Source organism: Centroberyx gerrardi, chromosome 3, assembly GCF_048128805.1.
Source record: "Centroberyx gerrardi isolate f3 chromosome 3, fCenGer3.hap1.cur.20231027, whole genome shotgun sequence".
Lineage (NCBI taxonomy): Eukaryota > Metazoa > Chordata > Actinopteri > Beryciformes > Berycidae > Centroberyx > Centroberyx gerrardi.
In genome coordinates this window covers 30,039,203-30,066,088 of record NC_135999.1, presented here as the reverse complement: position 1 = coordinate 30,066,088, position 26,886 = coordinate 30,039,203, and the positions used below count along the sequence as shown (strand labels likewise).

General features: G+C 43.6%; 1 protein-coding gene across 2 annotated transcripts in view; it reads left to right on the top strand.

The window, feature by feature from the left end:
• Positions 1-26,886, top strand: part of vps54 (VPS54 subunit of GARP complex) — a 112,848-nt gene continuing 85,962 nt past the window's right edge. Inside the window, exons 1-23 of one of the 2 annotated variants that reach the window (XR_013507506.1) lie at positions 1-110; positions 3,734-3,908; positions 4,204-4,445; positions 7,064-7,148; positions 8,090-8,124; positions 9,276-9,407; positions 9,883-10,268; positions 11,043-11,169; positions 13,295-13,402; positions 13,622-13,677; positions 15,017-15,113; positions 15,618-16,024; positions 16,399-16,528; positions 16,891-17,072; positions 18,430-18,542; positions 19,265-19,328; positions 19,516-19,621; positions 20,333-20,420; positions 21,273-21,394; positions 21,708-21,788; positions 22,695-22,802; positions 23,215-23,309; positions 23,752-25,326. Coding sequence is in view for 1 of the 2 variants with exons in the window: in XM_078290487.1 (XP_078146613.1) it covers positions 3,764-3,908; positions 4,204-4,445; positions 7,064-7,148; positions 8,090-8,124; positions 9,276-9,407; positions 9,883-10,268; positions 11,043-11,169; positions 13,295-13,402; positions 13,622-13,677; positions 15,017-15,113; positions 15,618-16,024; positions 16,399-16,528; positions 16,891-17,072; positions 18,430-18,542; positions 19,265-19,328; positions 19,516-19,621; positions 20,333-20,420; positions 21,273-21,394; positions 21,708-21,788; positions 22,695-22,802; positions 23,215-23,309; positions 23,752-23,857 (3,015 nt within the window). In the remaining variant the exon portion in view is untranslated. Of the gene's footprint in view, positions 111-3,733; positions 3,909-4,203; positions 4,446-7,063; positions 7,149-8,089; positions 8,125-9,275; positions 9,408-9,882; positions 10,269-11,042; positions 11,170-13,294; positions 13,403-13,621; positions 13,678-15,016; positions 15,114-15,617; positions 16,025-16,398; positions 16,529-16,890; positions 17,073-18,429; positions 18,543-19,264; positions 19,329-19,515; positions 19,622-20,332; positions 20,421-21,272; positions 21,395-21,707; positions 21,789-22,694; positions 22,803-23,214; positions 23,310-23,751; positions 26,380-26,886 lie in introns of those variants that run through there. The other variant, XM_078290487.1, reaches the window with a different exon arrangement.

Sequence of the window (26,886 nt, the reverse complement as noted above, 5' to 3'; positions counted from 1 at the left end):
CATGATGGTCGGTGTTACCGGTGGCTGCCCTGATGTTTTTCTGCTAGTTCCTCCTGTGTTTCTGTGATGGTGAAAAGGAGAATTAGCAGCTGCTGTGCTTCAGACGACAGGTATGGATGCGGCTAAACCCGGCAGCACCGCTGCTGCAGGTCCTCCGTGTTCCGGGCTCAGCTCGCCGGTCCGGCAGTTAAATGGCTAGCTAGCCCGCTAACTAGCATTAGCCTGCTCCTACAGTCAGTCTACGTGTAACCCCGCAGGACTGTCTGACAACATTAGCGTTAGCATTAGCACAGGCCGCGGATATTCAGCGCTGTCTGAATGCCAGTAGCTTTCCAATCGAAAGTGAAATTGGTTTTGTGTCTTGCGTTACTAACGAAAGCTCACGTCGCTGTCAGCTGAGTTAAACTTGGATGGAGCGTTAACAGCTGTTCGCAATGCACGAGAGCTAGCCTGCTAGCTTCTGTACAACTCCCGCTGTCATGATGGAAAGCGATGCAATGAATTGACATTTCTAGTTAACGTTACGTTTTGAAGCTTCACATGGACAGTATTTCTAAGGTAACGCAGAAAATCCATTTTACCAACTGCAGGCAATAACACGGAGAGCTTTCACTTACTGCTGACAGTTGTGTTGCCAGTTTTCTGTCTGTGTGTATATATAGTCTTGGGCCTGCAAACTCTTTCCTACTTTTAATCTACAGAGTTTCTTTGTCATAAACATTGTACTGTAAGGGCTGCGATGACTTTATTCCTTATAACCGGCTGCTTTCCACTCTGTTGTCAAATCCTATCACTGTTGCAGGCAGTTTTGTCAAACACTGTTGCCTCAGTAAGCTGTCCGTGTATCTTGTTAAAGCTGATAATAATCATCCTGGAGCTGATGATGCACTGCTGACTTCCTGAGGCAGCAGAGGTGAAGTGATGATGTCACATGAGCAACTTGTTGAAGTCAGGAGGGACTTGATTGGTTTGGGCAAAACAAATCAGTCTCTTCTTCTGTGGTGTTCATACAGTTTCGAACACGTGAAGAAGTAGCTGAATATGAGCATCAGTCCAGACTTCATTTTGTTCTGCTAGGCTTTCCAAGCACGAGGAACTGCTGGGTATCAGATGTCAACATTCATGTCCTTCTACCCATAATCCCTTATGTTTTAGGGTCGTTCCCTGTAACTGGCACAATCACATTCTCACGCCTAACGAACCGCATCACAGTTCCCTTGTTAGAGGACTGAGACTTACTTTTTCAGGCATATTGGTGCCATTACTCGGTTCAAATGTCACTGTCCTCCTCACCTGGACAAACCAACTGAACCAAAGGAGGAAACGCTGCAGAGTTTGAATAAACCGCTCAGAACCTGCTGGGTGTGAACGCAGCCTCGGTAGCTCTGATTAGGCTCAGCTTCTCTGTCCAACACCTTGCTCAGCAGCAGGGATGTTTAACGAACTGATGCCAGATCAGTGTATACCAGGCATCTTTGAGAAAAATGTCTGTTTGTACAAAATGCAAACAATGGACAAATAACGATGTTAAAGCGAGGAAGACAAAATGGTAAATTGTCACCCTGATACGTGCTGTTCTGCATTTCTACATGCTTCTAATCCTCCAAGCAGCACTTATTTCAATACAAACTCAACTTTTGAAACCGATTGGCCAGTTATTACCACATTTTCTTGCTGGAAAAGAAGTCTTGTTCTGTGAGGTACGTGTGTTTTCTGGTAAACAAGCACACACTAAACTGTCAGATTTAGTCGTGCAGATTGATCTGATGATCTGTCCCATATGAAGACAGACAGAAAGACATCAGGATGTGTTGGGGTGAGTTGGAGCGAGGCTGCAGACACACGGAGAGGAGTTTGGTGTAATCCTCTCGTCGCCCTGATGGGATTACAGCAGAGGGTCTTCTCCTCACCGCCGCTCAGCTGCTTACACAACTCTGCTACTACTACCCCGATTATAACTGGCTTACTGCCGCCTGTCTCTCTCTCTCTTTCTCTCTGTCTGCTCCGCATGCTGTGCTGCTGAGTCGGGCCGCATCGACAAAAAGAAAAGAGCTGTTTGTTGTTTGTTTTATTGGTTTTCCCCCGCTGAGTGTTGTGATATTGACATGGATACTCATGCAGGCAGCTTTTTCTATACGAGCGCTTTTCAAAACTAGATGTCCCTCAGTAGAACGCATCCCTCTGTCAACACTATGCAACTGTCAAGATTTGCCAGTTCCACATGTCATATTTTCACCAAAAGTTAATGATTTCTTCCATGCCACATTACCAGCTTGTTTCACATTTTCCTGACTGGACCTGAATGTGACATGAGATCTGCCTGTTCACATTCTACACACTTATAATGATTTTATCTGATTATCTCTCAACACCACATGACCAATCAGCTCTATATCTGTTCAGTTTCCATTAGAGCTGCTCTTCTACCACTAGACCAAGTTTTGTTAAAATTAGCAGGCAGTTCTGTCTAAACAGGAAATGAGCTCTCCAGTGCCTCCATGTTGTTTGATTGGTCCAATAATGGAGGGTTTGCCTCTTCTTCTGTCTGCTGATTGGCCGCAAAATCTGATGGTGTTACGTGAATCCGGTCTTATGTTTTATGCCTTTTAGTGAGAAACCACGCCCACTGCCACGCCCCCTTTTGGCCAGTTGGTGTGACAAGTTAATCAGTTCTTCTTTGCCTCATGACCAAGCTTTCCACAAAGTTTCTTGCAAATCCATTGATAACTTTTTGAGAAATCCTGCTGACAGACAGACAAACAATGCTTAGGCACGCTCCGTTCAAATAAAGTCATGTTTTTTCTGACATGCAGCTGGAATTGCAGGCCAGTGATTCTGCACAGCACCAGAATACCTTGTTTAGGAAGCTGCCGCCCTGCTGATCCATTAGACTGAGCTGTTCAGGCTCTGAAGCTGCACAAAGACAAATCCTGCAGTCAACGGAGCGAGAAGAGGAGTAATCAGTCAGAAAGCCGCTGCTGTGTCGATACCAACGCCCCGCTACCTGACAGAGAGCAGAACGTCCGGCTCTTATCACCAGCAGCACCAGGCTGAAGAAAAACCTGCTCTGAACTGCTTTAAAGTAGTAAACCGTCACATTTTCATATAAATAAATGTTCGTTTTGTGACTCTCTATCTCAGACTGACCCAACTCAACAGTGATCCAACCTATATCCAGTTCATAAATCTTCTCCACTGTCTGTTCTAAACAGCTGGTGTCTGGTAGCTCTTTCCTGGGAAAAATCCTCTGCCGCACAGGAAGTGATGCGTTTTACGTTTCCGGTTTGTTTGGAATCAACAGAAGAAGAAGAACTGGGTAGTTAGCATGAGCAGCGATAGCCACCATGGCTGAACAGACAGAGAAAAGAGAAACTCAAACTGCATCAACAGAAAATCCAAGCTCTGCCCACACTGTTTGATTGACAGGTGATCGGACAGAGCGCTGCTCACTGATGTTTAGGAGACAGTTTGGATTTCACTCGATGTGTCATTTCCTGCAGAGAAGTAAAGGCTACATACCCAACACCAGAATTTAATTTGGGCAAATATAAAAAATCTATGGCGTCTCAGTTAGTGGGGACGGGACGCTCCTCTCTGTTACAGCCACACTTTGTGATTTAGACTGATAGGACAGGTGTATTTTTATATTAAAATCTTGCCTAGTGCAGCTTTACTTTCCAACCCTGTGTCTAATACCAGCTGTGTGTGTGTGTGTGTGTGTGTGTGTGTCCAGCTAGCCTCCTGGGAGGCGAGTCCCAATGCCATGGCCTCCAGTCACGGCTCCTCCCCAGTGCCTCGTCCCAGCGGTGGAGGCAGAGACGGGATCTACCACAAGGACCGGGACCCATCGTCCCCGCGCTGCCGGCTGGTCCGCTCCCTGCCTGACGTCTGCCCCAAGGAGCCCACCGGTACGCTGCACTCCTGGAAACTGATGCAAAGTGAATTTGATCATTTCCAGGTTTTGAATGGTTTTGGAATTGCAAAAAAGTCTGGGAAAGTATGAAATAAGGCAACAAAAAACCCCCAAATGTTCAGTTCTGATTCACATGACTGCATTTTATCTAACTGGGGCCTGTCCCCCGGGTGTCCAAGTAGTATTTTCACTCGTAAATCTCATATCTGCTGTCTTTCCCATCTGGTGTGAATGCAAAATCAGACTCTTTCAAATATGACACTGACTCCATCTCCCATGTGGCCTTGCAGGTGAGGGGCGGGGCCTGTGCGAGGGCCCGTCGGTGGTGGCGGAACACGACAGGTGGACGGTGTACAGCTCCAAGGTCAACCTCCCCGCTGCGCTGAACGACCCGCGGCTTGCCAAACGGGAGTCCGACTTCTTCACCAAAACATGGGGGCTGGACTTTGCGGAGACGGAGGTCATGCCCTCCTTCTACCTCCCCAGCATCACCAGGGAAAACTTCGGGCCGTACCTGCAGGAGACGGCTCAGGTAACGAGTCTGAATTATTCAGGACCTCTGAGAGACGGAGGCTGGCCTCACACCGGCCTCAGGACTCTGTTGTTGGCGTCAAGGCTGCTGCCAAGGGCTTTCAGCTGGTTAAGGAGTGTGTAGAGTGCAGCGCTTTGGGCCTCTAATGCCGCTTTTCCACCGCATGGTACCGGCTCAACTCGACTCGACTCTACTCGCCTTATTCGGTTTTCCATTGGGCAAGTACCAGGTACCATATTACGTGGTACCTGGTACTTTTTTTGGTAGCACCTCCATCGAAGTTCCAAGCGAGCTGAGGCGATACCAAAAGGTGACGTGAAAACACTGCAGACTACTGATTGGTCAGAGAGAATCGTCATCATTGCCGGCAGCGATAGCCTCTACGACTGTTAATATGTCACTTTATTAAGTTTTAATATTTTTTCAGGCGAGAAAGTAACCATGTAGATTCCCAATATGTGGTCAGTTTATCCAAATAACGCCTGTTTGTAAATCTGCTGTGCTGCAGACCTGCCCAATATCAAGTTTGTAGTAGAGTTATTCGGCAGTGAACTGTGACAAGCATTATCAAATAAACAATTTCCCCTATTTATTATTTAATAAGCAAAATGCACCTCATCAGTTTTTCCAAGCAACGCTCTTTTTAGAAATGCTGTTTTTACTTTCCGCTGTTGTGCGTGTTGCAGCGGAATCGGAATCACGATCAAGTTTGGTTGGTTGGTCTGTCGGTCTTTTTTTTTTTCTTTTTTTTCCCTCTAAATGACATTAAATATATTTAAGTTTGCACAATTGCGATCTAAGCAACACATGGTGCCGCACCCCAAATATCACGATAATATCGAATATCGCAATATTCTATATTATCGCAATATTCGTGATTATCAATTTTCTGTCCAAGCTGAAATGTTTGGGCTATTTTTTTGTATTTTATACATTAATAAATAGCAAATTCTGGAAATGAAATGAACCTCAGCAGTATTTTATTGAGTGAGGAACATTTTTCCTCTTCGACTGTCACACTCCTCTGGTTCTACACTCATGCATTATTAATAAGGGGGAACACTGCTGCAAACACTGTGTTTTACCATTCAGTAACAGGACGTCCAGAACAACAAATCACGGTGTAAAAACCAAACTTTGTTCTCAGACTTTTTTGTTGCAGCACGTTCTGTCACCTCAGCACTTGTATTCAGTTCTGCTATTTTGTTTTGCATCAGATGCCTCTGTGTGGATATTCTCCTTTTTCCAGCAGTGTGAAGGTTCCTCTTTTAATTATTTGCAAGTTATTCATCCAGCTTGTGCATCTGGAGCCGTCAATTACACAGACTTATTTGTGAAGAGTGCAGACATACTGCACGTCACAATTTCCTCATTCATTCTGATGATCCTATGGGTCTTTGAAAAAGTCTTAAAATATCGTAATTGAAGGCATTACAAAGTATTAAAATGTCTTAAATGCAGTTATTTGAGGCCTTATTTTTTTCACCTTGTAATGACAGTTTAGATGAATCCAGAACAGGGTTAGTGGTTCAGTCTGCATCCAATCTGCTTTAATAAACACAGTTGGACTTCATGTTCTTGCTGTCCTTTTTCTTATTCTGCTCATTTATTGTGCTCATAACTTCCATCAGCTATGTTCAGAAACAGGCTGATTTTAACAGCTTTGTTTCTTTGTTTTGCTTTTTAAATTGGTCTTAAATTCACTTCTATGTAGCTTTGAAAGGAAAATAAAAGTCTTGTGACAGCTGCAGACAGCCGGACTGGTTGTGGTTTCAAGTTGAAATGTAACCAGCTGTTTTTACAGTTTGACACCTGCTTGATTTTCTCTGTTGTTTCCCGTAATCTGTCCATCTGTCAAACCACAGCTTTGGAAATGTCACAGTTTCAGCACCGTTTACCTAGAAATGGCAAAAAAAAAACGTTGTGTTCATTTCCTTTCTAATAATAAGTGTGTTAGCGCTTATTAGATCAGGGGTTGAGCATTATTTGAGTGGCACATAGCAACAGTAAATATACACATACAATGTTTTATTTTCCAGGTCCACAATTTCCTAATAATTTCCTAGAAAGGAACTGTTAATTTCTTAGGAAGTTTCCTGGAAAGAAGCATGAAGTGATGCAGCGGTTCTATAGAAAATGTCAGCCGATCAGATCCTGAACATTTCTAAAAGAATTTCCTGCAAAGAACTGCAAAACTATAAACTATTCATAGGAAAAATAATAGACAGAGGTCAATTATCAGAAGTCATTATTCATATAATTATTAATATAGTTATTTGTTGAATTCTTAATTTTATTTCATTCCTAATTTTCTATATAACTACTACGTGATTTCATGGTTGTCTTGGAAACAACAGAAGAAATTGGAGGAGCTTAACTACCATTCAACTCTTTCTCTATTTTCACTATAATTAGAACATAATTTCATGGTTCTTTCCAGGAAACTTCCTAAGAAATTTACAGTTTCTTTCTAGGAAATTATTTGGAAATTGCCGACCCGGAAAACAAAGCGTTACCCAGAATTGCAGTAATTTGAAAGTATTTGGTAGGGGTCGTTTTCATTCATCTTTTTTTAACCAGCATCCCTAAATCCTCTGTGTGTGTCGTTCTATTTTTAGAGGGAAAGAATCCACGAACGCTGCAAGACGATCTGTCCCAACAAAGACGATGTGGACGCCGTCTCCAGTATCACCACCAACCACGCCGGTATGAATTATTAATCTCCTGCTGTGTGGCTCTGGTCTGGTAGTCCAGAGAAAGACCAGTGAAAAAACACGTCACCTGCTAACGGCTTGAAACACACACACACACACACACACACACACACACACACTGATAACCACACTCTCACTTCATCTGTTTAATTTCCGTTGCTTGTGTTTTTATCCATTTTGTTGTTTTTGCACCGTTGTCCTTCTTGTTGAGTTTTGATGTGTCATTGTTTATCATCTTCATCTTTTTCTTTTCTTTTTGGGTTAGATTTAATTTGCCCTTTGTGGGGTTTTTTGTGTCTCGTCTGCAGTTTGTTTTTGTTTTCTTCTCTCTTTTTTCCCAGTGTTTTTGTCATTTGTGCTCATAAACTAAACGGTAAATCGACAGTGTTCACTCCTGAGATACAAAATAAATCTTTTTTTGATCAGACTGCTCATGTTTCCTTGGAGAAGCCATCTTCATCACATTTTTCCAGTACCACATTCAACACCTAGATGAAGACGACCTTTCAAAATGTCAAAATGTTACTAAAAACCTCTTCAAATGTCTTGAATACTGTTAAATAACAGCCTTTAAGTCTTCTGTTCAGCTGTAGAGGTCTTTTGTGGTTTCTTGATGTGCTGTTCTTCTAGTGAGGAAACAGCCCAGTCACGCAGATCCACACTGATTTATTTTCATTTTCACATTCATTTCAGTGTCTAAATCGGTCTTGTATTTAATTCTGACTGGCATTACAAAGCTCTTAAACAGTGTTAGATTTACCTTGAAACGTTCACCCAGAGTTAGATGTGCTCTTTAACTGAGTCAGGACTGTGTTGAATCTGTTCTAGTCTTCACCGAGGCCAGCTTGAGTCACATTTCCTCCTTGTTGTCTTGACTTGAGCAGGTTCATCCACTAACCCGCTGACCCAGAGTCTTTTTCTTCCTCCTAGACAAATCCAGAGCCGAGTTGGAACAAGTCCCGAAGGTAACGCCGCTCTGTTTCTGTCAGAGTGTCAAAGAGATGTTGAAACTGAAGCTGCCATGACGTGATTCACTTCTCCTTAAAGGATAATTCCTGTCATTTTAATGTGATGTTTAAAATGCTCTCTGTGAATCTGGGAATAATATCAGCAAATACCAGCAAAATTCAGCCACTGCTAATGTTAAGTGAATGGTTGTCATAAGATCCAGCAAATTATGTGTCAACTTCCTGGTCAAATCACTGCAATTCATTTCAGACCAACAACAAAACTTTATTTTAAACTAAATGAAGATATTTTGACCCAAATTTGAAGCATGCAGTCCCTGACTGCACCTTTCACCCTCTGGGGAAGTCGGGGAATATGTTTGGTATTTTGGTATTTTCATAAAAATGGGTCGCTGTACAGGAATAGACCAGAATGTGTTTTCCAACTTGCTTTCACACATTCATTGAATCAGATTGTTTGATGGTTTTCAGTGGAAACCAGACTGTTGTCCCCTTTACAGCTTTTCTTAGCTGAAAAACATGAACAAACCTAGAAGGAATCACATTTTTAGTTGAAGAAATCATGGATTTTTAAATCGGCACCATGCTGGGAACCCTGCCTTGTAATATTTTGTGCTGCTTGTCAAAAATATTGAAATTGAAACTTCTCTGGCAGCAGTTTGTCAGTATAATATATTGATATCAACTAGAGACAACTAGTGCTGGGTGATAATTCAACATTATCGTGTATCGTCTTTCAGTGGAATCATATTTTGATGATATTGTGATAAACTGTCTAAATTCATGATAACTAGCACATTTTATTTAAAAAGTCTTTTCTTCAGGAATATTTTTTGAAGATTTCAGACTTTGGCTTGACATCACACCATACAGTTCAATGTGCTGAACATCAATTTGATTATTTAGCATGTGATTTTGCATACGTAAGCCATATTGTGATATATATCTATCAAAAGGAAAACTCATGATTGTCACGATTTCAAATATATTGCCCAGCTCTAATTCTGACCATGAAAACTGCGTTATTCCACGGTTATGAAACAGCTTAATAGGATTATTTTTGGTCTCCTCACATCGTCCCTCATGGCCTCGGATCTCATGATGTTCCTCTCTCAGCCATCTCTCATGTCTGTTAACATGTCTTCCAGATCTTCATGAAGCCTGAGTTTGCTCTGGACGACCCGGCCACCTTCAACGCCGTCCTGCCCTGGTCGCACTTCAACAGCGCGGGGGGGAAGAGCAGCAGGGACATGGCCTCCTCCAGGCTGCTGCAGGAGAAGGTGAGCTCCTGCATACACAACAGAACCTTTCCACTAACATGGCTGACGTACTTCTGCAGGGTGTAGATCGGTTCTCACCGCTGCCAGCAATGTTAAGAAGCAACTTTCTGTCTCCGCCGACTCTCTGTGATCACTGATTTGGTGTCTCGGTATAGAGTATAACACAATGCAGGTGTTGTCACTGACAGATCTTTCTGTCTCTGGGTCATGGGGAAAAACAAAAAGGCACTGGACGTAAACAGAGGGCAGTGTATAAGTGTCACTGTAGTGAAGCTTCCTAAAGAGTCTGCTAACCGGGAATTTTTCCCCAGTTTGACAAACTTTGTTCACCCTCACAGCGGCTGTTGGACTGAACAAACTTACCAGCTGCTGCTCAAAATCACCAACATTTCCTCCCTGCAGTAACAAAACAGGCACTTGCTTATATGAAGATGTCACAGATTATCTCTCCCTCTCTCTCCCTCTCTCTCACCAGTTGAGTCACTACCTGGACGTGGTGGAGGTGAGCATCGCGCGGCAGATCTCCCTGCGCTCCGAGGCTTTCTTCCACGCCATGTCCTCGCAGCACGAGCTGCAGGACCGGCTGCGGGAGACGCAGCGGGCCGTGGCCGTGCTGCGGGGCCGCACCGCCGCCATGGACCGGGTCATGTGCCAGGGGCCGCTGAGCGCCCTGTGCACCGCTCTGACCCGCAACAACTGCGTCAAGCTGCACAACAAGCTGAAGCTGATGGCGGCGGTGCACCAGACGCAGCCCACCGTGCAGCTGCTGCTCTCCACCTCCGAGTTCGTCGGAGCGCTGGAGCTGATCGCCACCACCAAGGAGGTGCTGCAGCAGGAGCTGCAGGGCATCCACAGCTTCAGGTGAGGGGCGGGTGTGTGTGTCTGTGTGTCTGTGTGTCTGTGTCTGTGTGTGTGTGTGTGTGTGTGTGTGTGTGTGTGTGTGTGTCTTTTGGAGTGGAGACTGTGTGCGTTTATGCAAAAGAGAGAGTATGTGACTGTGTGAGAACATGTGGCCTGAATGAGAGAATATGTTTGAGGAAGTGGGAGAATGTATAAGAGTGTGTGTGCGTCAATCAAACAGTGTGGCCGGAGCTTAGGTTTTCTGTTGATGCAGTTTGAGTTTCTCTTTTCTTTGTCTGTTCAGCCATGGTGGCTGTCACTGCTCATGCTAACTACCCAGTTCTTCTGTGTTTTCCAAACAAACTGGAAATGTAAAACGCATCACATCCTGTGCATTTTACCCAGGAAAGAGCTACCAGACACTGGGTGAACAGCAAATAAAAAACGGCAATAGAAATCAGCAAAATGGAATTTATGCATTTATTTATATAAAAATGCTATTGTGAAATTATTATTTTAAAGCCATATCAGGTAGTTGAACTGTGAATAAGTCTGGGAGCAAAATCCGGGCTCTGAAACTGCCTGCAGCTGCACTGCTACAAAACATTACAGTGTCCAAAAAATAAAAACAAAATCCACTGGACTTGGGGTTAATGTTAGGGTTAGCCTGCACAGACATTACAGGCGAAACACCACTCCAGCTTGTGTGTGTGTGTTTGTGTGTGTGTGTGTGTGTGTGTGTGTGTGTGTGTGTGTGTGTGTGTGTGTGTGTGTGTGTGTGTGTCCTCTCCTCAGACACCTGGGCTCCCAGCTGTGTGAGCTGGAGAAGCTGATCGATAAGATGATGGTGGAGGACTTCAGCATGTACGCCCGCAGCGACCTGAACCGCAGCCTGAGGGACGAGCCGCAGGTCCTGGAGAAGGTAAACTCAACTCTGGATGACAGGAAGATCAGATTGTTTTGTTGGATACTGTGATATCAGTTTGGATTCATGTTGACTCAGCTGTTTTCCCAGTGGGATTAGATCAATACATCAGTTTGCTGATATCAGCCTTTTCTTAAATATCAGATATCAGTCAGTCAGATGCATAAAAACCTGACATGACATTTTAGTTTCTTTGATCATTTCATTTAATCATTTAAATGTTCAGTAATGTTTTTTGTAAATGAATTCTCCATTTCAAGGCAGTAATGTCTCCCAGAGTTTCTCTACCAGTGAACAGGTGTGGTGTCTCTCTGCCTTAAAGAGCTGCTGACACTAAAAGAATTTCATCAGTCTGGTTTCAGTGGAGAGTTTTAGTGTCCCATGATGCTCTGAATGCTGCTTCAGAGGCTTTTCACCCTGATGAGAAGAAAACTCTGGAGGAAACACTGAATACTTGTAATTTTTTGTCTGAAAAAGGTCAAATTTAAAGATATTGAATATCGACACAGTCTAAAAATATCGGTATCGGCCTTCAAAAGCCCACAATAGCAGAAACCTATTTCTCAGGACTTGGGGAAAAAAAGTAGAATTTGTGTGTGAGAAAGAAAAATGAGATGAAAATATACACAGTCAGATTTTTATTCCAAGGCTAACTTGCTCTTTAGGGAAGAGATTCTGCACAACACTGATGTTTAAAGTCTAAAATGTGTTGAACTGCTGCTGTGCCCATCACAGGTACACAAACCTAATGCCGTCTCAGAGAAGGTGGGCCACACACACAACACTGGACTGTTAATACACATACCAATCAAATGAAATCCATTGCTGTTTGCTAGTGGAAAATGGAGCAGAAATCAGTTTTCATGTTGTGGATCACTGATCTCCTCCAGAGCTGCATCAAATAGTATCTGGAAATAATTCTGCGTGTTTGTTTTAAACCTGTGTGGAGTACCAGATGGGTGGGGCTAACCACCTCAGGACCAGATAGACAGGTTTGTCACTATCTGTCACTAACTACAGTTATTTTTGGATTCTTCTGGCTCTTGTGGAGCTTACACCGGTTTAGAAGGTGGTGTGTCTTTGAGAAAAAGTAGTTCCCATCCAAATAGAACACAACTATTGACAGAAAGCTCTGTTTTTTACAGTTTCTTCACGATAACATACTGACACAGGTATGATTATACTGTGAGCGTCGTGTTTTGCGAAACAACGTTTATCATAGTTTTCAAAGACTGTCCCGTATGCCCCTAGGCTTCCATTGCAGCAGAGTGGGAGGGGGGACCGGTGTTACCGGACGGGCGGAGCAGGCGGCTAGCCAAGTTCTGGTTTCTACCAATAGGGATCATGATGGAAAACATGTTATTTGGGCCCAGGGTTCAAAATACCGAACTATTCCTTTAACCTGTCTGGTGCTCCAAGGAGGTTAAAAAAAAAGCAACTACAATTTAGTTATGATTGATGCTTAACTAAGAATTACATGTGGGGTAGGTCTGGGCAATAATTCAATATATTTGTTTATCGTCTTTCAGTTGAATCATGTTGTGATGAAATAATGATACTGAGTTATTGTGATAAACTATTCTGTTGTCTAAATGAATGATTAAAAGCAAATAATTAAGATCTCTCATGAATTGAGATCTGAAACATTAAAACTAAGACTGGTTGATTCCAGTCTTAGTGAATGCAGCTTTAAGGGATATTATTTGAAAATTAGAATTTTATCATCATATTGCATTGAAATGCAAGATTATTACCTTGCATTTCAATGTGATGTGATAATTTTTTTTTTTATCATCTAGCATGTGATTTTTCATATGTCAGTAGACTACTTTGGGGTTATTTTAATTATGAAGCTGTTGCATGCGATGAACTTTTTTGATCTCAGCATGTGGGCAGAATTGTAATCTTAATTGATATGAAATTGAAAAACTCAGTTTTAGAATAACTGACCTGTGGAAAAGTTTACCGCCATGCACAAATCTGCTGTCGAATATTCAGTATTTGTGTGTGTGTGTGTGTGTGTGTGTGTGTGTGTGTGTGTGTGTGTGTGTGTGTGTGTGTGTGTGTGTGTGTGTGTGTGTGTGTGTGTGTGTGTGTGTGTGTGTGTGTGTGTGGGGTCCAGGAGCGTCTGGAGTCTCTGGTGTTCGGCCTGCTGAGGCAGAGGAAGCTGGACTTTCTGGACATTTACAACGATGAGATGATCATGGCGGCCAAGTGCATCGTCACACAGGTGGGAGGGTCTGACCCAGTGCCGGGCGCTGAGGACTGACCAGAGCGGGCACTGACACAGAGATACCTGCAGCATGATGATAATAATGATAATACTCTTTATTTGTACAGCGCTTTTCAAAACAGAATTAGAAAGCACATTACAGACACTAAAACTAGTGATGAGTTTGTTGTAATGTGGTGAAAAACTAACTGTGATCTGACTTGTCTGTCTTTGCAGTGCGTGGTAGAAAACGTGTCGCAGATAGAAGAAATTGACACCGAAGTCGTCACTAAGTAAGTAGAGCTGTTAACTAACTAAACATATTTTTAGAGCAGCAAAACCGTAAACAAGTGAATCAGACAGCCGTCTTTTTGGCGTACGTTGTATTTCTAAAAATCCCTCCACACACAGCAGGAAGTGTGTGGTCCAGTTTAGTGCTGTGTTGTTGTTGTTGTTGTTGTTGTTTCTTCCCCCACACAATATTTCAGATATTTCTTAGCACTGTGTTCTGGCGTTTACAAAAATGACACTGGTTGGCATGATGGGGGCGCTGGAATTAAAGGTCAAAATGTCAAACTTTGGAAGGCTGTAACTGCTGCAGCACTGATCAGATTTTGAGGAAAGTTGGAGGGACGACGAGTCTTACTGATTGGCCCAAGGGAAGCTTGCATCATTAATGGGGGACGACACGTTTCACTTGTTTTCTATAAATAAAAGGTATTTAGGTGACGCTCTTAGGTCAATCAGGTCGGTGTATGAATATGAAACAGTCTTCAGGTGAAGCCAGTGCAGCGTGCCAAGTGGCTCTGCATGAACAGACTGGAAGAACGAGGAAGACTTCGTCAGTGGTTTTGCCTGGTGTACATAGAACGCTGCATATGAAGCATGGAAAACACGAAGGAAGTGTTTCACTGGCTGTGTTTATCTCAAGAGTGTGTGTGTGTGTGTGTCGGTCCTCAAGCTGTATTCACACAGGACTAATATGTCCTGTGGACGTCCAGTGACAGAACTGCTGAGATTATTGGTGACTTTAATCCAGTGTGAATCTGTCATGCCTGTAATTTGTCAAGTAAAACATCCAGCGCAAATTACCTGCCGTATTTTGGTGAAGGCAGAGTTCCCCTGATAATTCTGATCCTGTGCAAATGGAATTGTCGGTAATTTCTAGAAGCACAATTTCCTTCTTCTTCTTGTCATGAAAAATGGAGGCAGTGATTGAATCTATAGAGGAAAGATGCTTTTGAAAGCATTTTCAGCCCAAACTTCCACTTTTGCTTTGCTGAATCAGGAAGTGACAAATTGTAAAACAATGACTATAATTGTTATGCAATTATGTCCAGAGAACCAGTGATTTCAGCAAATTTCAGCGCTGTATGAATGTGTTTCACGAAACTCAGAGATTAGGAGGTAATTCATTAATTGCGTGAGATTCCAAATAATACTAGTCCTGTGCAAACTGGTCTTTTGCTACAAGTTTTTGACTGTCAGATCTGTATCTGTTAGCAAAGTTGCTGTTAGAGGCTTACAGTTGCAGGCCTACCAAACCATGTTGATCCTCTGGAATGTTGTAACCTCATGTAAAATGTGTGTGTGTGTGTGTGTGTGTGTGTGTGTGTGTGTGTTCCTCCCCAGGCTAGCTGACCAGATGCGTCTGATGACATTCCCTCAGTGGTTCGAGCTGCTGAAGAGCGTCTTTGACAATTTCCTTCTCTTCCTGCAGAGGATCAAGGTGAGCTCAAACTGACGGGTAGATTTTTAGAACAGAATGAGACCAAATGATGGCTGGTTACCTGCTAAAACAGCTGGTGAAGTGGACTAAGTTAATGTGGGAGTTTGTGAGATCCGTTCGTTTATTATGTTTTAAAAGTCAGAGGGAGTCGGAGGCATTCTGCTGTGATGAACAAAAGTTAAGCCTTTGTTTCACATTGGCAGTTTGAATACTGAAATACTGACCGACGCATTTCAGTGCAAAGGAGCCTTCATCAGAGTGAAAGAGCTACCAGACACCGAGTGTTTAGAGCAGCAAATGGAAAAGCTTCATGAACTGGATATATGTTGGATCACTATTGTCTCATAGCAATTGGAGATAGGGAGGAGCAAAACTGACATTTATTAATATGAAAACGTTGTGGATTATCACTTTAACAGCCTCTGCCAAACCTTACCAGGCAGTTTCCCACCTGGTCTGGTGGATTATCGCTGTGGTTTAATTTCCCTGCTCTTTGTCTTGCAGGCCACTCTGAGTGTGATCAGGAACGTGGTTCTGGAAGTTCTGGACTCCAGCCAGAAGAACCGACTCCTGGAGCAGCAGGCGGCGGCGGGTTCAGGGGCCCCAGGCCACGCCTCGGCCCCGGTCCCGGCCCCGGGCCCCCAGCTGCTGCATGGGGAGGCGGAGCTGGCCTACCTCACCCACGAGGGCCTGTTCATCAGCGACGCTCTGAACGAGGCCCAGCAGCAGCAGCAGGCGGCGGCGGCGGCGGCAGGAGGCGCGGCCCAGGACCAGAGCTCAGCGGGGGGGTCCAGGCCGCAGCCGGGCGGCGGCCGGGCAGAGCCGGCCGGCAGCGACTCGGCCTCCGGCACCACAGAGTCCTCCTCCAGCAGGGAGCAGGGCTTCCAGGCAGCAGGGGGCGCTACGATGGCGTGAGTCACTAAATCTTTTCCTCAGCCTCATACTGCAGCTCCTTGGTGAACCAGGGGGAGTTACTGGTCAATGCTGCGCTTTCAGGACAGACACACTGGTTCCAGTCAGTCCACATCACTCAGGAATTCACTCTGTCGGCTCACTATGTCTATTATATTGTCATCATGTTAAGTGATGTGCATCTCTCAGGCTCTGTCCCATACGCAGGGGGGGTTTGTGTGCTCCGAGACAAATCTGTGTCATGCTTGCATAGATTTGTTCTCTGAGCGTCCCGGGAGCAGAGCCACACCAAATCCAGCTGCAAATTTGTTGCAATAAATGGTTCATCTGACGATGTCTGTGTCCTGACTGAAGCGTCTCTCCTGTCCTGCAGGTCCGGGGAGGACATGATGCCCTCAGAGCTGGAGCTGGGCCGGGTGGCCAATAACATCCAGGAGATGCTGTACACCGCCTCCGACGTCAGCCACGACCGCTGCGTCAAAGTCCTCATGGCCAGAGCCAAGGTGAGGGGGTGGTGGATAAGGCTGACCTTTGACCTCCTTTGACTTCTGACGGCAACCAGAAACTGTTACAACACTAGCATGCTGCAGCTTGTCAGGATAAACTTTGGAATCACATTTCATGGAAATTCCAGTGGCCACAGACAAAAACACTGTATAATTTAAAACATAGACATGAGATTCTTCATAGTGGAGTTTTTACAGAAGCCTTGTGTCTGCACCTCGCTGGGTGTGCGTTCTTCCAACTGAAGTTTAGTATGTGTTGTTAACATGCTTTGTGTTATAAATTAACACAAACGTGTGTTGTAAAAACCTAGAAATGTCTTGTAAATGAGTGTGTTGTGAAGGTTTATTTTCCCCAACAGGACGGCTCTCTGGAGCGGCTGAGCTCGGCGGAGTTCGTGTGTCTGTCCCAGGCGGTGGAGGGCTTCGTCAGAGACACGGAGGAGCTGTGCTGCAGGCGCAGCGTCTCCCTGCGGGGGGCGCTGCAGAGCCAGGCCAACCGCTTCGTCCACCGCTTCCACGAGGAGCGCAAGACCAAGCTCAGGTAACAAGCTGCTGAGTCAGCCAGGAGGGGAACAGTTTGGAGAACAGAGAAATCATGGCAGAGACGGTCAGCAGGAATCTGGAGTCCTGGAAGTGTTTCTGTTTGTCGTTCAGCAGCCTGTTGCATCAGTTACACTTCACTTCAAACATAGAAAATTCTCACAAAGTCTGAGTCTGTAAAATGTAGCACAGGAGTCCATTTATTGCACAGAACTTTTGCACTATCATTTTTAGTTTTATATTTATTTATATTACCTTTCTTATTACCTTTCCTGTATTATTTTTACGACTTTTCCTGTAGTTCCTTGGCCCTGTTCAGCTAGTTGCTGCTGTGGCACCTGAATTTCCCCCAGGGGATCAATGAAGTGCAAACTTATCTTATCTTAAAGTCTTGTGTAAAACAGCCGTTGGAATGGTGCAACGATTTGATAGATGGGGAAACTTGCTGGAGGAACAAATACAGTGCAGTTTATGTTGGAAGCATGAAATTAGACACCGAACTGATGAAAAACAAAAATAGTCTTAGCCAGGGAACAGTAAAATATATAATCCATCCTGTTAGTGATGGGGGAATTGCATTAGGCCTAACTACAAAGCTTTTACCCTGTTTAAATTAACAGTTACACCACTTGATGTCACTGTTGTTGTCTGTATTAGTTGCATCTAGTTATATACATACTTTATGTCTGTGGCTGTAGTAGATATGAAAGACAAACAAATAAATCCTCATACTTTGTACAAGATAATGTCCCCATTTGTTGACGTTCAGTGATTTTCAAACAGCTAGCTCTATCTTTTTTTTTCTCTCACTATTCTGTAAGTTAACAAATATTAAATTAAGCCATGATGAATTGCAGGAGGAGTTCCTGAATTCTAACATCACCAACAAGGAAATACCTGTAGTGAAGTGCAGGGAATGATGCATTCTTTTCATATAACATGAACAAAATGAAACCATATTCATTCCATAAGTCATTTTGTGATCACAAGTCTTAAAATATCATGGCAGGATACGACTAGTTGCTGGATGTTTTTGTTTGTGGTTTGGTTTGCTTTAAAACGTGAACTCAAATGTATCACCACTAAGTTCATGTGTGTTAAGTGTGAAAAAAACTTGATGAGGATCAGCCAAAGCCTACAGAACAGTTCAGTCATGGCTTCTTGACGGCTTCAGTTTGAACTTGTGAACACTTCCAAGTCTTTGCTTTAAACCCTCAGGTCGTTCCTGCAGTTATTGCCATACACATGAATGCAGTGTTAAGGGTAGGGAGGTGAGCGTGTCCTGTGTGACAAACAGCAGCGTCCTGACTGTGTTGTTGTTGTTGTTGTTGTTGTTGTTGTTGTCTTGTGTCCTGCAGCCTCCTCCTGGATAACGAGCGCTGGAAGCAGGCTGAGGTTCCTGCTGAGTTCCAGGATCTGGTGAACTCCATCGCTGATGGCAGAATAACACTACCGGAGCGCAAAACCCCAGGTACCCCTGAACCCAACACCTCCTCAACATCACCAAGACACCCCCGCCCCCCCAAAAGTCCCTAAGCAAGCCCAGTGAACCGCCTTGTATGTTTAGTAACCTTTGGGTCCTGAAAACCTGCTGATATTAGCTGAACAGTGTGATGAACAGGAAAATGACTGCAAATCTGTTTTTATACAAAATCCAGACATCAGAAATCAGACAAATCCATATACATCCAGTAGACTAAGCAGCTTGGAGCTGTTTTGACATTGCAAATGGATTGTTATATATTTTTTAAAAGCAGTTTGTCACAGCTGAGCTCTAGAGATTACTTTAAACGCTTTTCAGAGTTTCAAAGTTTATTTGAGCAGTAGCGTAAGTTTGCAGAGTCATAAAATATAGAAGCAGCGTGATTTAAAAAAAAAAAAAAAAAAAAAAAAAAAATTTAAAATAAAAACTATGAATACTAGATGGTTGAGTTTTAGAACTGAAGTATCTCAGTTTTCAAAATGTCCCTACATGACTCTTCATACAGCCTCTCTCAGTACAGACCAGTTTTGTCAGATTTTAAAAATCACACAAGGAAATAACAGTTATATTTATATTTACCCCCTTCAGTTGACGGCTTGTTGGCCTTCTCTTAGACACCCAAAATCCATTGACTCTCCTAGTTTTAAACAGTTTAAGAGACTTTGGCTTTGTTAAATATTTATGAACTAGTTTTGTTGTCTTTCCTGCAGGTCCAGAGGACAGGAAGCCCAGTGAGTTTCTGCTGGTGGACGGACAGAAATATGCCGTTGTAGGGTGAGTGTCCAAAAACCACCGTGTGGATTCACCAGGCTGGACAGAAACGCCAGGCGGCTTCCCAGGCCGAGCTGCACACTCTGACACTGAACCTGCGTAGGAAACCTGAATCAAGTCTCTAAACTAAAACCTCCCATCTTGATGTGGCTCTGACTGTCGCCTCCTCTTCCTCTGTGTTTGTGTTCAGGACGGTCCTGCTGCTGATCCGGATCTTTCTGGAATACTGTCAGTGTGTGAACGACATCCCATCCATCACCACCGACATGCTGACCCGCCTGTCCGACCTGCTCAAGGTCCGAACACACTCTGCAGAAATCATGACAGCAAACTTTATTTCTGTAGTAGTTTTTACTGCAGACATTATATTTTTGGTATTTTCTTTTTATTTGGGCAAATTGTACAGGGCACATATAACATACAGTTTTCTTTCTTTCCCCTTTGTCTTTGCAAACTGAAAAATAATATTTATAATAAAGAAATTATAGTAAAGTAATTAAATAAGGAATAAAGTTAATCAAATGTGTATACGATTAGAGTCCAGTATAATATGCTTTTATGGCCCCCTAGTGGAATTATATACACATAGAAATCTTCTCACTTACAGACATATACTCACAAAATTCCTTTGTTAATTTGTCAACTTTTTAACATTATCCTATTTTTTCTAAAACATCCTCCAGGCCAGTGACCCATTTTGGCTCCTGACCCATAGTTTAAGAAACTTTATCCCAGATGATGGCAGAACCAGAATTTATCATAACCAGTTTTAGTTGCTCAGAATAACATCTATAGAAGTTGAAATTACATCTTCTCTTGCTTTCAAAAATCAGGATAACTCAATTATTTCACTCAGGGCAACAAAACAGAGTTTATGTTCTTGTCATCGTTTTGCTCAGTCGAGGTCGTGTGCATACTCTGATCACGACTCTACCACACTATGAATCAGTGTTAGCACTACAGTCTTGTATAGCCGGTGTTACAGCCTGGTGTCTTCTGTCCTGCAGCACTTCAACTCTCGGAGCTGCCAGCTGGTCCTGGGAGCCGGAGCTCTGCAGGTCGTCGGCCTCAAGACCATCACCACCAAAAACCTCGGTACGACCGGCTGGACTCCAGCAGGACAGAATACAAATTCACAATGTTAAGGGTTTATATTAAAGCTGCACTCGGTAACTTTACACGCTGGCAGCCTCAAATGGCAGCGAGAGATAACTGTTCAAAACACTGGAAAGGAAACCAAAGAGACGAGAGAGGAAAAGATCTAACGTTAGTGAGCTTCCTGCTGTTTCAGAGACAGTTTGAATTTTGCTCTTCAGCTTCGATGAACACTTCCTGTGGGTGGAGAAGTGTTCACACCCAACAATTTAAATTTGGCAAATGGGGCGAATTTACAGGTTTCAGATGGGGTTTATGGGACGTTTTTCTCTGCTGCAGCCCCACTGATTAGGCGGATAAGACAGCTGGATTTTTACATAAAAATCTTGCCTTGTGCAGCTTTAAAAATATTAAACTGAGAAGCTGAAGCTTAGTTGGTTAGCTTTCTTACCAGGAACTTGAATGTCTTGTTAGCATTGTTAGCATTCTTCATTGAAAGTAGACACAACTAGAGCTGGGAAATAATTCAATATTATAGTTTATATCTTCCAGCAGAAAGTGCTGAAATGATGATATGGAGTTATCATGATACAGTAGTCTGTCTAAATTACCGATAAAAAGCAAATACTATTTAAAATCTCTCACAAAATGAGATCTGGAACAGATTAGAGATCAAATTGCAGTTTTATCATACTTAGTTTTACCATGCACTTCAGTTTTTATCCATGTTGTCCAGCTCTAGCTACAAACATTATTACTGATAGCCGTGCACTCCTGCCTCAGATTCAGACTGTGTGTGTGTGTGTGTGTGTGTGTGTGTGTGTGCGTGCGTGCGTGCGTGTGTGCGTGCAGCATTAGCCTCCCGCTGCCTGCAGCTGGTGGTTCACTACATTCCCATCATCAGAGCTCACTTTGAGACCAAACTGCAGCCCAAACAGTACAGCGTCCTGCGCCACTTCGACCACATCACCAAGGTAAACACACAGCTGTGGATCTGTGAATGTGAAGCCGTGTGTCGCTGAAGAGCTGCTCAGCTCATCCTCCCTGCTCAAGTAAAGGTTAAAGATAACCTGCTGATGGGTGAAGCTGCTCAGTAATTCAGCTGCAGACAGTTTTTCATCAGCAGCAACAAGGAAACGAGGCGACTGGTCTGATGTTTCTGACTGTAGAAGAGGAATGAACTTCAGGCAGCTGGTTTCTCTCGTTGCTCTCAGTGTGAAGTCATCTGATCTGCTGTCATGTTGTCATGTTGTGGTTTGTGTTGCTCAGCCTCTGTGTGTCTTGCAGGACTACAACGATCACATAGCAGAGATCTCAGCTAAACTGGTGGCCATCATGGACAGTCTGTTTGAGAAGGTTTTATCAAAGGTAAGATCAGACCTCCTGAAGGTTTTCCCTGTTTACCTAAAACTCTACTTAACAGTGTTTCCTCCTTCAGTTCAGCTGGTTTGTCCAGGTGAGAACGATGACCTTTGAACTCTGGTGGCACCAAATAACGACACTGAGAGTCTCAGTCCTCTAACAAGAGAGCTGCAGTTTGTTAGGAGGGAGAATGTGATTGGGTCAATTTCAGGGAACGACCCCAAAACATCTGGTTTTAGGAGTATGGTGTTTGTTGTTCAACCGTTGTTCCATATGGTTTTATGGGTAAAAGGAGATAAACAGCAGAACAAGTCTGGACTGATGCTCATATTCAGCTATTTCCTCATGTGTTCTGAACTGGTATGAACTAGGACTGCAACTAACCATTATTTTCATTATCAATGAATCTATTGCAAATTTTTTCAATTTCATCAATGAATCATTTAGTCTATAAAATATTACAAATAATGACAATTGATTCTTAAAATTGCTTACTGATCAGCTGACAACCCAAAAGTATTCATTTTATAATGATGTGAAACTGAGAAAAGCAGCAAATCTTAGCATTTGTGAAGCTGTAATCAGCAATGTTTGGTATTTTTACTTGATAAATGACACATGATTAATTTTCTGTTGATAGACAATGGATTAATCAACTAATCGTTTCAGCACTAGCATGAACACCAGAGAAGAAGAGACAGAAAAGTCCATCATGCTGAGATAGAGCTACAGAGACTGGAGTCAGATTTTGGTGTTTTGTTTCTGTCCTGGTTAGTGGATCAGCTCTCTGTCAGTCAGGCAGCTGGGGGCTGAGTGAGGAGGGTCAGTCCAGGCGCCAGATGTCTGCAGTCATGGCAGTATATACTGTATATATAAGACACTTTGGATTAAAAGTCTGTCTTGTTCCCACAGTATGAAGTGAAGGCTCCCATGCCCTCCCCCTGCTTCCGGAACGTCTGTAAGCAGATGGCCAAAATGCATGAAGCCATCTCCGAACTGCTGCCTGAGGGGCAGACACAGGTGAGACAGCAGGGGGCGCTGGGTTTATATGGGTCCCACGGTGATTATACCCAAGGGTATAATCATAGTGAAATGAAACTATTATTTCATTCAGTTGTTGACAACATGAGAGAAACTTGACAAATGTCTTTTCGGGTCAGTGGTGTAGAGACGGGGCTCCTGCACAGGTTGGATATGTGTAGAAAAAGATTTTGATTATTACATTTTCTGTGGTTTTATCATCTCACATAGTCTTTGTATTTGTTGGTGTGAAGAGTAACCTTCGTGTATAGCAGTGGTTCTCAACCTGGGGTTCGGGACCCTCAAGGGGGTCGTGGGACGATGTATGGGACAGGAGAAAAAAATCTTGCTCTTGTCACTTGCTGTCTGTAAAAGATGTGTGAAGTTTCCTGAGCTGTCTGTTTCGTGTCAGATGTTGTTTCTGAGGATCAATGCCAGTTTTAAGCTGCACCTCAAGAGGCAGCTGGCTCGACTCGGGGTGGTGAACGACGGAGGACCACAGCACGGGTAACTGAACCACACACACACACACACACACACACACACACACACAAAGAAACGGCACTGAAAATGCTTAACGCGCTTAATGCTTAAGCACAACAGGTGAACGATCCTTTGATCCTATAAGAATGATTGTTTTATTTTTGTTATGACTTAATTTTGTTAACATATTCAAATTAGCAAATATTTCATAAAATACATCGCAAATTTGCATATAACACTTTTGTCAGTAGATATTTCACTGCATTTTCCTGTTTCATCCTAATGAAAACAAAACAGTTGGTGATTTGCAGAGGCATTTGATAAATTATTGATTAAAGTGGTGGACGAAGCTTGTTTATGGGAAATGGATCGGATCAGATCGGTTCATCGACATGGTGAATGATGTGTCAAAATTGATGGATGGGATGGTGCGTCCCTGCTGAGCTGTGTGTCCTCCGTCCTGCAGGCTGGTGGTGGTGGACGTGGCGTTCTACACAGAGAACGTCCAGGTGCTGAAGAGCCTGGAGCGTCTGGACCTCAACATGGCCGAGATCTGGGAGCAGAAGAGGTGATGGAGGAGGAGGAGGAGCCACATCCAGTCCCGTCCGGCCGCCTGCAGCGGGACGGAGGACCGTTCGGCCCGGCGACGGCCCGCCGACCCCGGGGCCGACGCCGCGGGACGGAGGAGTAGAGGAGGGGCCCGGAGGGTCGCTGATGGACCAAAACCCCCCCCAGAGAGACGCAGCGAGCCGGGGGGAAGACTTTAGTCTCACGGAGCCTCCTGGTGACACTGCTGCCACCTCTCCTCACTGTGTGCAATTCAACAAGATGATTTATGGAGTAGAACAATAGTAAATTATTAGACTGTTTTAGAGGGAGCACAGGTTGTAGATAATGTTTAAGAAACGGCGGGTAATTTATTTTTCTGTCTGTAACTCGTGACGAAGGCTGCGGAGGATCAGGAGGTCAGGAGAGAAGGGATACAGGATTTTATAATCTGACGGGGAAATTTATTCTGACCGATTTATTCTGCTGGTGAAATTGAAAAAATGAATGAATTTCAGCAAAACTCCACCAGTAGAGATTCAGGTGATAAACGATTATTTTCTCTTTAACTGTCTCTACAGTATGTTTCTCCTCTCTGCCCTGACAGGATCCACAGGGTTCCTGCACATCTCTGTTTCACATTTTCCTTAAAAAAAAAAAACCTTAATCCTGGACTGGATGTGGTCTGTTCACTGTGACGTACTGTATATTATCATATGCATACTGGAACAGAACTAGAATATTTTCCAGACTTCTTGTGCAATTCCAAAACTATTGAAGACCTAGAAATCAAATTAATTTCCATATTTTCCTAGACTTTGCAGACTCGTGTAGGAACCCTGGATCCATCTTTCCCTTCTGCTGCTGTGAAGCCGACCTGAGGTACATGTGGAATTGAAGAGTTCATTTCCTAAACATTTTAAAATCCATTTTGGGGGACAACAATCTGTACCTGGAACTTTTATTATTTGTAAAAATGTCCAGGATCCAGACTGTGAAAGCACTTTTCAGTTGCGTTCTGTCCTTAAATGAAACTCTTCAGTTGCACCTGATACTGAACTCGTCTGATCAGACGCATTAATGTTCCACAGCTGTGTGACATGTGAACCGACACTGTTCATAATGAGAGGAGATGAAGCCTTCAGTTCGAGACGGGCTGAATCAGTCAGCATGATGATGCATAATTAGCTGTTTAATGGTGTAATGGAACTATTGTGGACCGGACCTTCTCCCTACTGTATTTTTAATATGCATGAACCAGAGGATTTTGTCCCTTTTTAAGGCTGGAATGACACGGAATGGAACAGAAAATCTGAATTATTATTTTTAATTTTTTTTTAACTCTTGGTAGAGCAGAGACGATCTTCTCCTTGTTGTTTCTGCCTGTTTGGACAGATCGGTTTAAGAATTAAAGCTGCACAAGGAGAGTTTTACGTAAAAATCCACTCGTCTCATCAGCGGAAATCGCAAAAGAGAAGAGCGTCCCATCCTCGCCGTAGATTCTCCCCGTTTGCCCAAATTAAACTCTGCCGTCGGGGAAATCTTCTCCACGCAGGAAGAGACCGATCCAAACTGAAGAGGGAAACCCGGAAGTTTATCGTAAATACCGACCGGGAAAAACTGTTCAGGTCTGCCTCCTAGTGGCGATTACAAGTAGGACAGGTGGGATTTTTTTGTAGCTTCCGATCTTTCCCACTTGACGTCGTGAATCGCAGAAGTGTGTCGACAGGCGGAAGACACTGCAGCAAATCCACCGACGTCGGCAGTCCAAGGTTATACAAATCAAAATTATCAGTTATATTCACACTTATAACAATTAACTCTATTCACGAAAAGCGAGCACTATCTGCTGCAGTTTGATTTTAATTGATATAGATGATTATGTATGGGGGCATTCCGAGTTAAAACACTACCAGGTTGCGGCAGCGAGACGTCGTCCTGTTCTCCCGATGCAACGTGAACGCAGCGTTAAGTTTACCGACCGTCGGGTTGCGTGATTTCTGGGTAACGAAGTCCTTCAAACTTTTAAGACGTCAAACTGTTTTCTCTTCCTGCCACTTGAGGCCGCCAAAGTGCGAAGTTGCCTAGAGCGCAGATTTAAAAAGCTACTTTTCTGTTCCGGTGTGAAGGCAGCGGAACCGGCCGAGCTCCGACCCGAACGCCCGTCAGTCGGGTTTTCCCGCCCCGCCCCGCCCCGCCCCCCACCTCACCTCACCCACCCCCCGCCTCGCCCCGCCCCGCGATGCGTGAGACCGGAGACTCCTCTTCTGAACCGACCGAGTGTCGAACAAAAGCACCAAACTCCAACAGTGCTGTCTGCTTCAAAAGTGCCTGCTTTTGATTTCTGTCAAAGACTACACACCTGAGTTCTCCACAACAGTCTACTGTTTGTTTGAGTGCCTACTATACCACTCTGTGTGTGTGTGTGTGTGTGTGTGTGAGAGAGTGTGTGAGTGAATGAGTCTGACAGCATGCCTGAGAATTGAAAATGTCTTGAATCCTACAAACCCTTTCTGAATAAAACCAGGATGATGGAGCTGTTTTCACACCGGCCTCATTTTTTTATTTTAAGGCGTCAAACTGTTGGATTCTATCAGATTTCTTCATTCTTTGTTTCTTGTACTGAGGAAGCGAGTTGTGCAGTCTGATTCTATTTAACGTGAATAGTGTGTTATTCACGTAATTTGGTTTAAGTGTAAAGTCTTCATGTCACAAGAGTTTACATTTAATTATGTGAATAACACACTAGTTGTGTTAGGTAACGCTTGTTACTCAATTTAGTTAATGCCAGGATATGTTTAAGTAATACATTTAGAGTTAGGTTTTCAATTTAGACATTACATTGGGATTAACAAACATGTATAACAACATTAATTAATGCAGTTGTTCATGTGCATTTATCTAACTTTCTTTATGGAATCTGTATTGAAAAATCTCAGCTCATCACACTGCTGGACGTTTTGAATTTTAGAACTGAAATAACAGATTTTTCGTAGACTTTCTGTACAAACCAGAGTTTAGATTTTCCAATTCACTCAAGGAAACAGTTTTACCT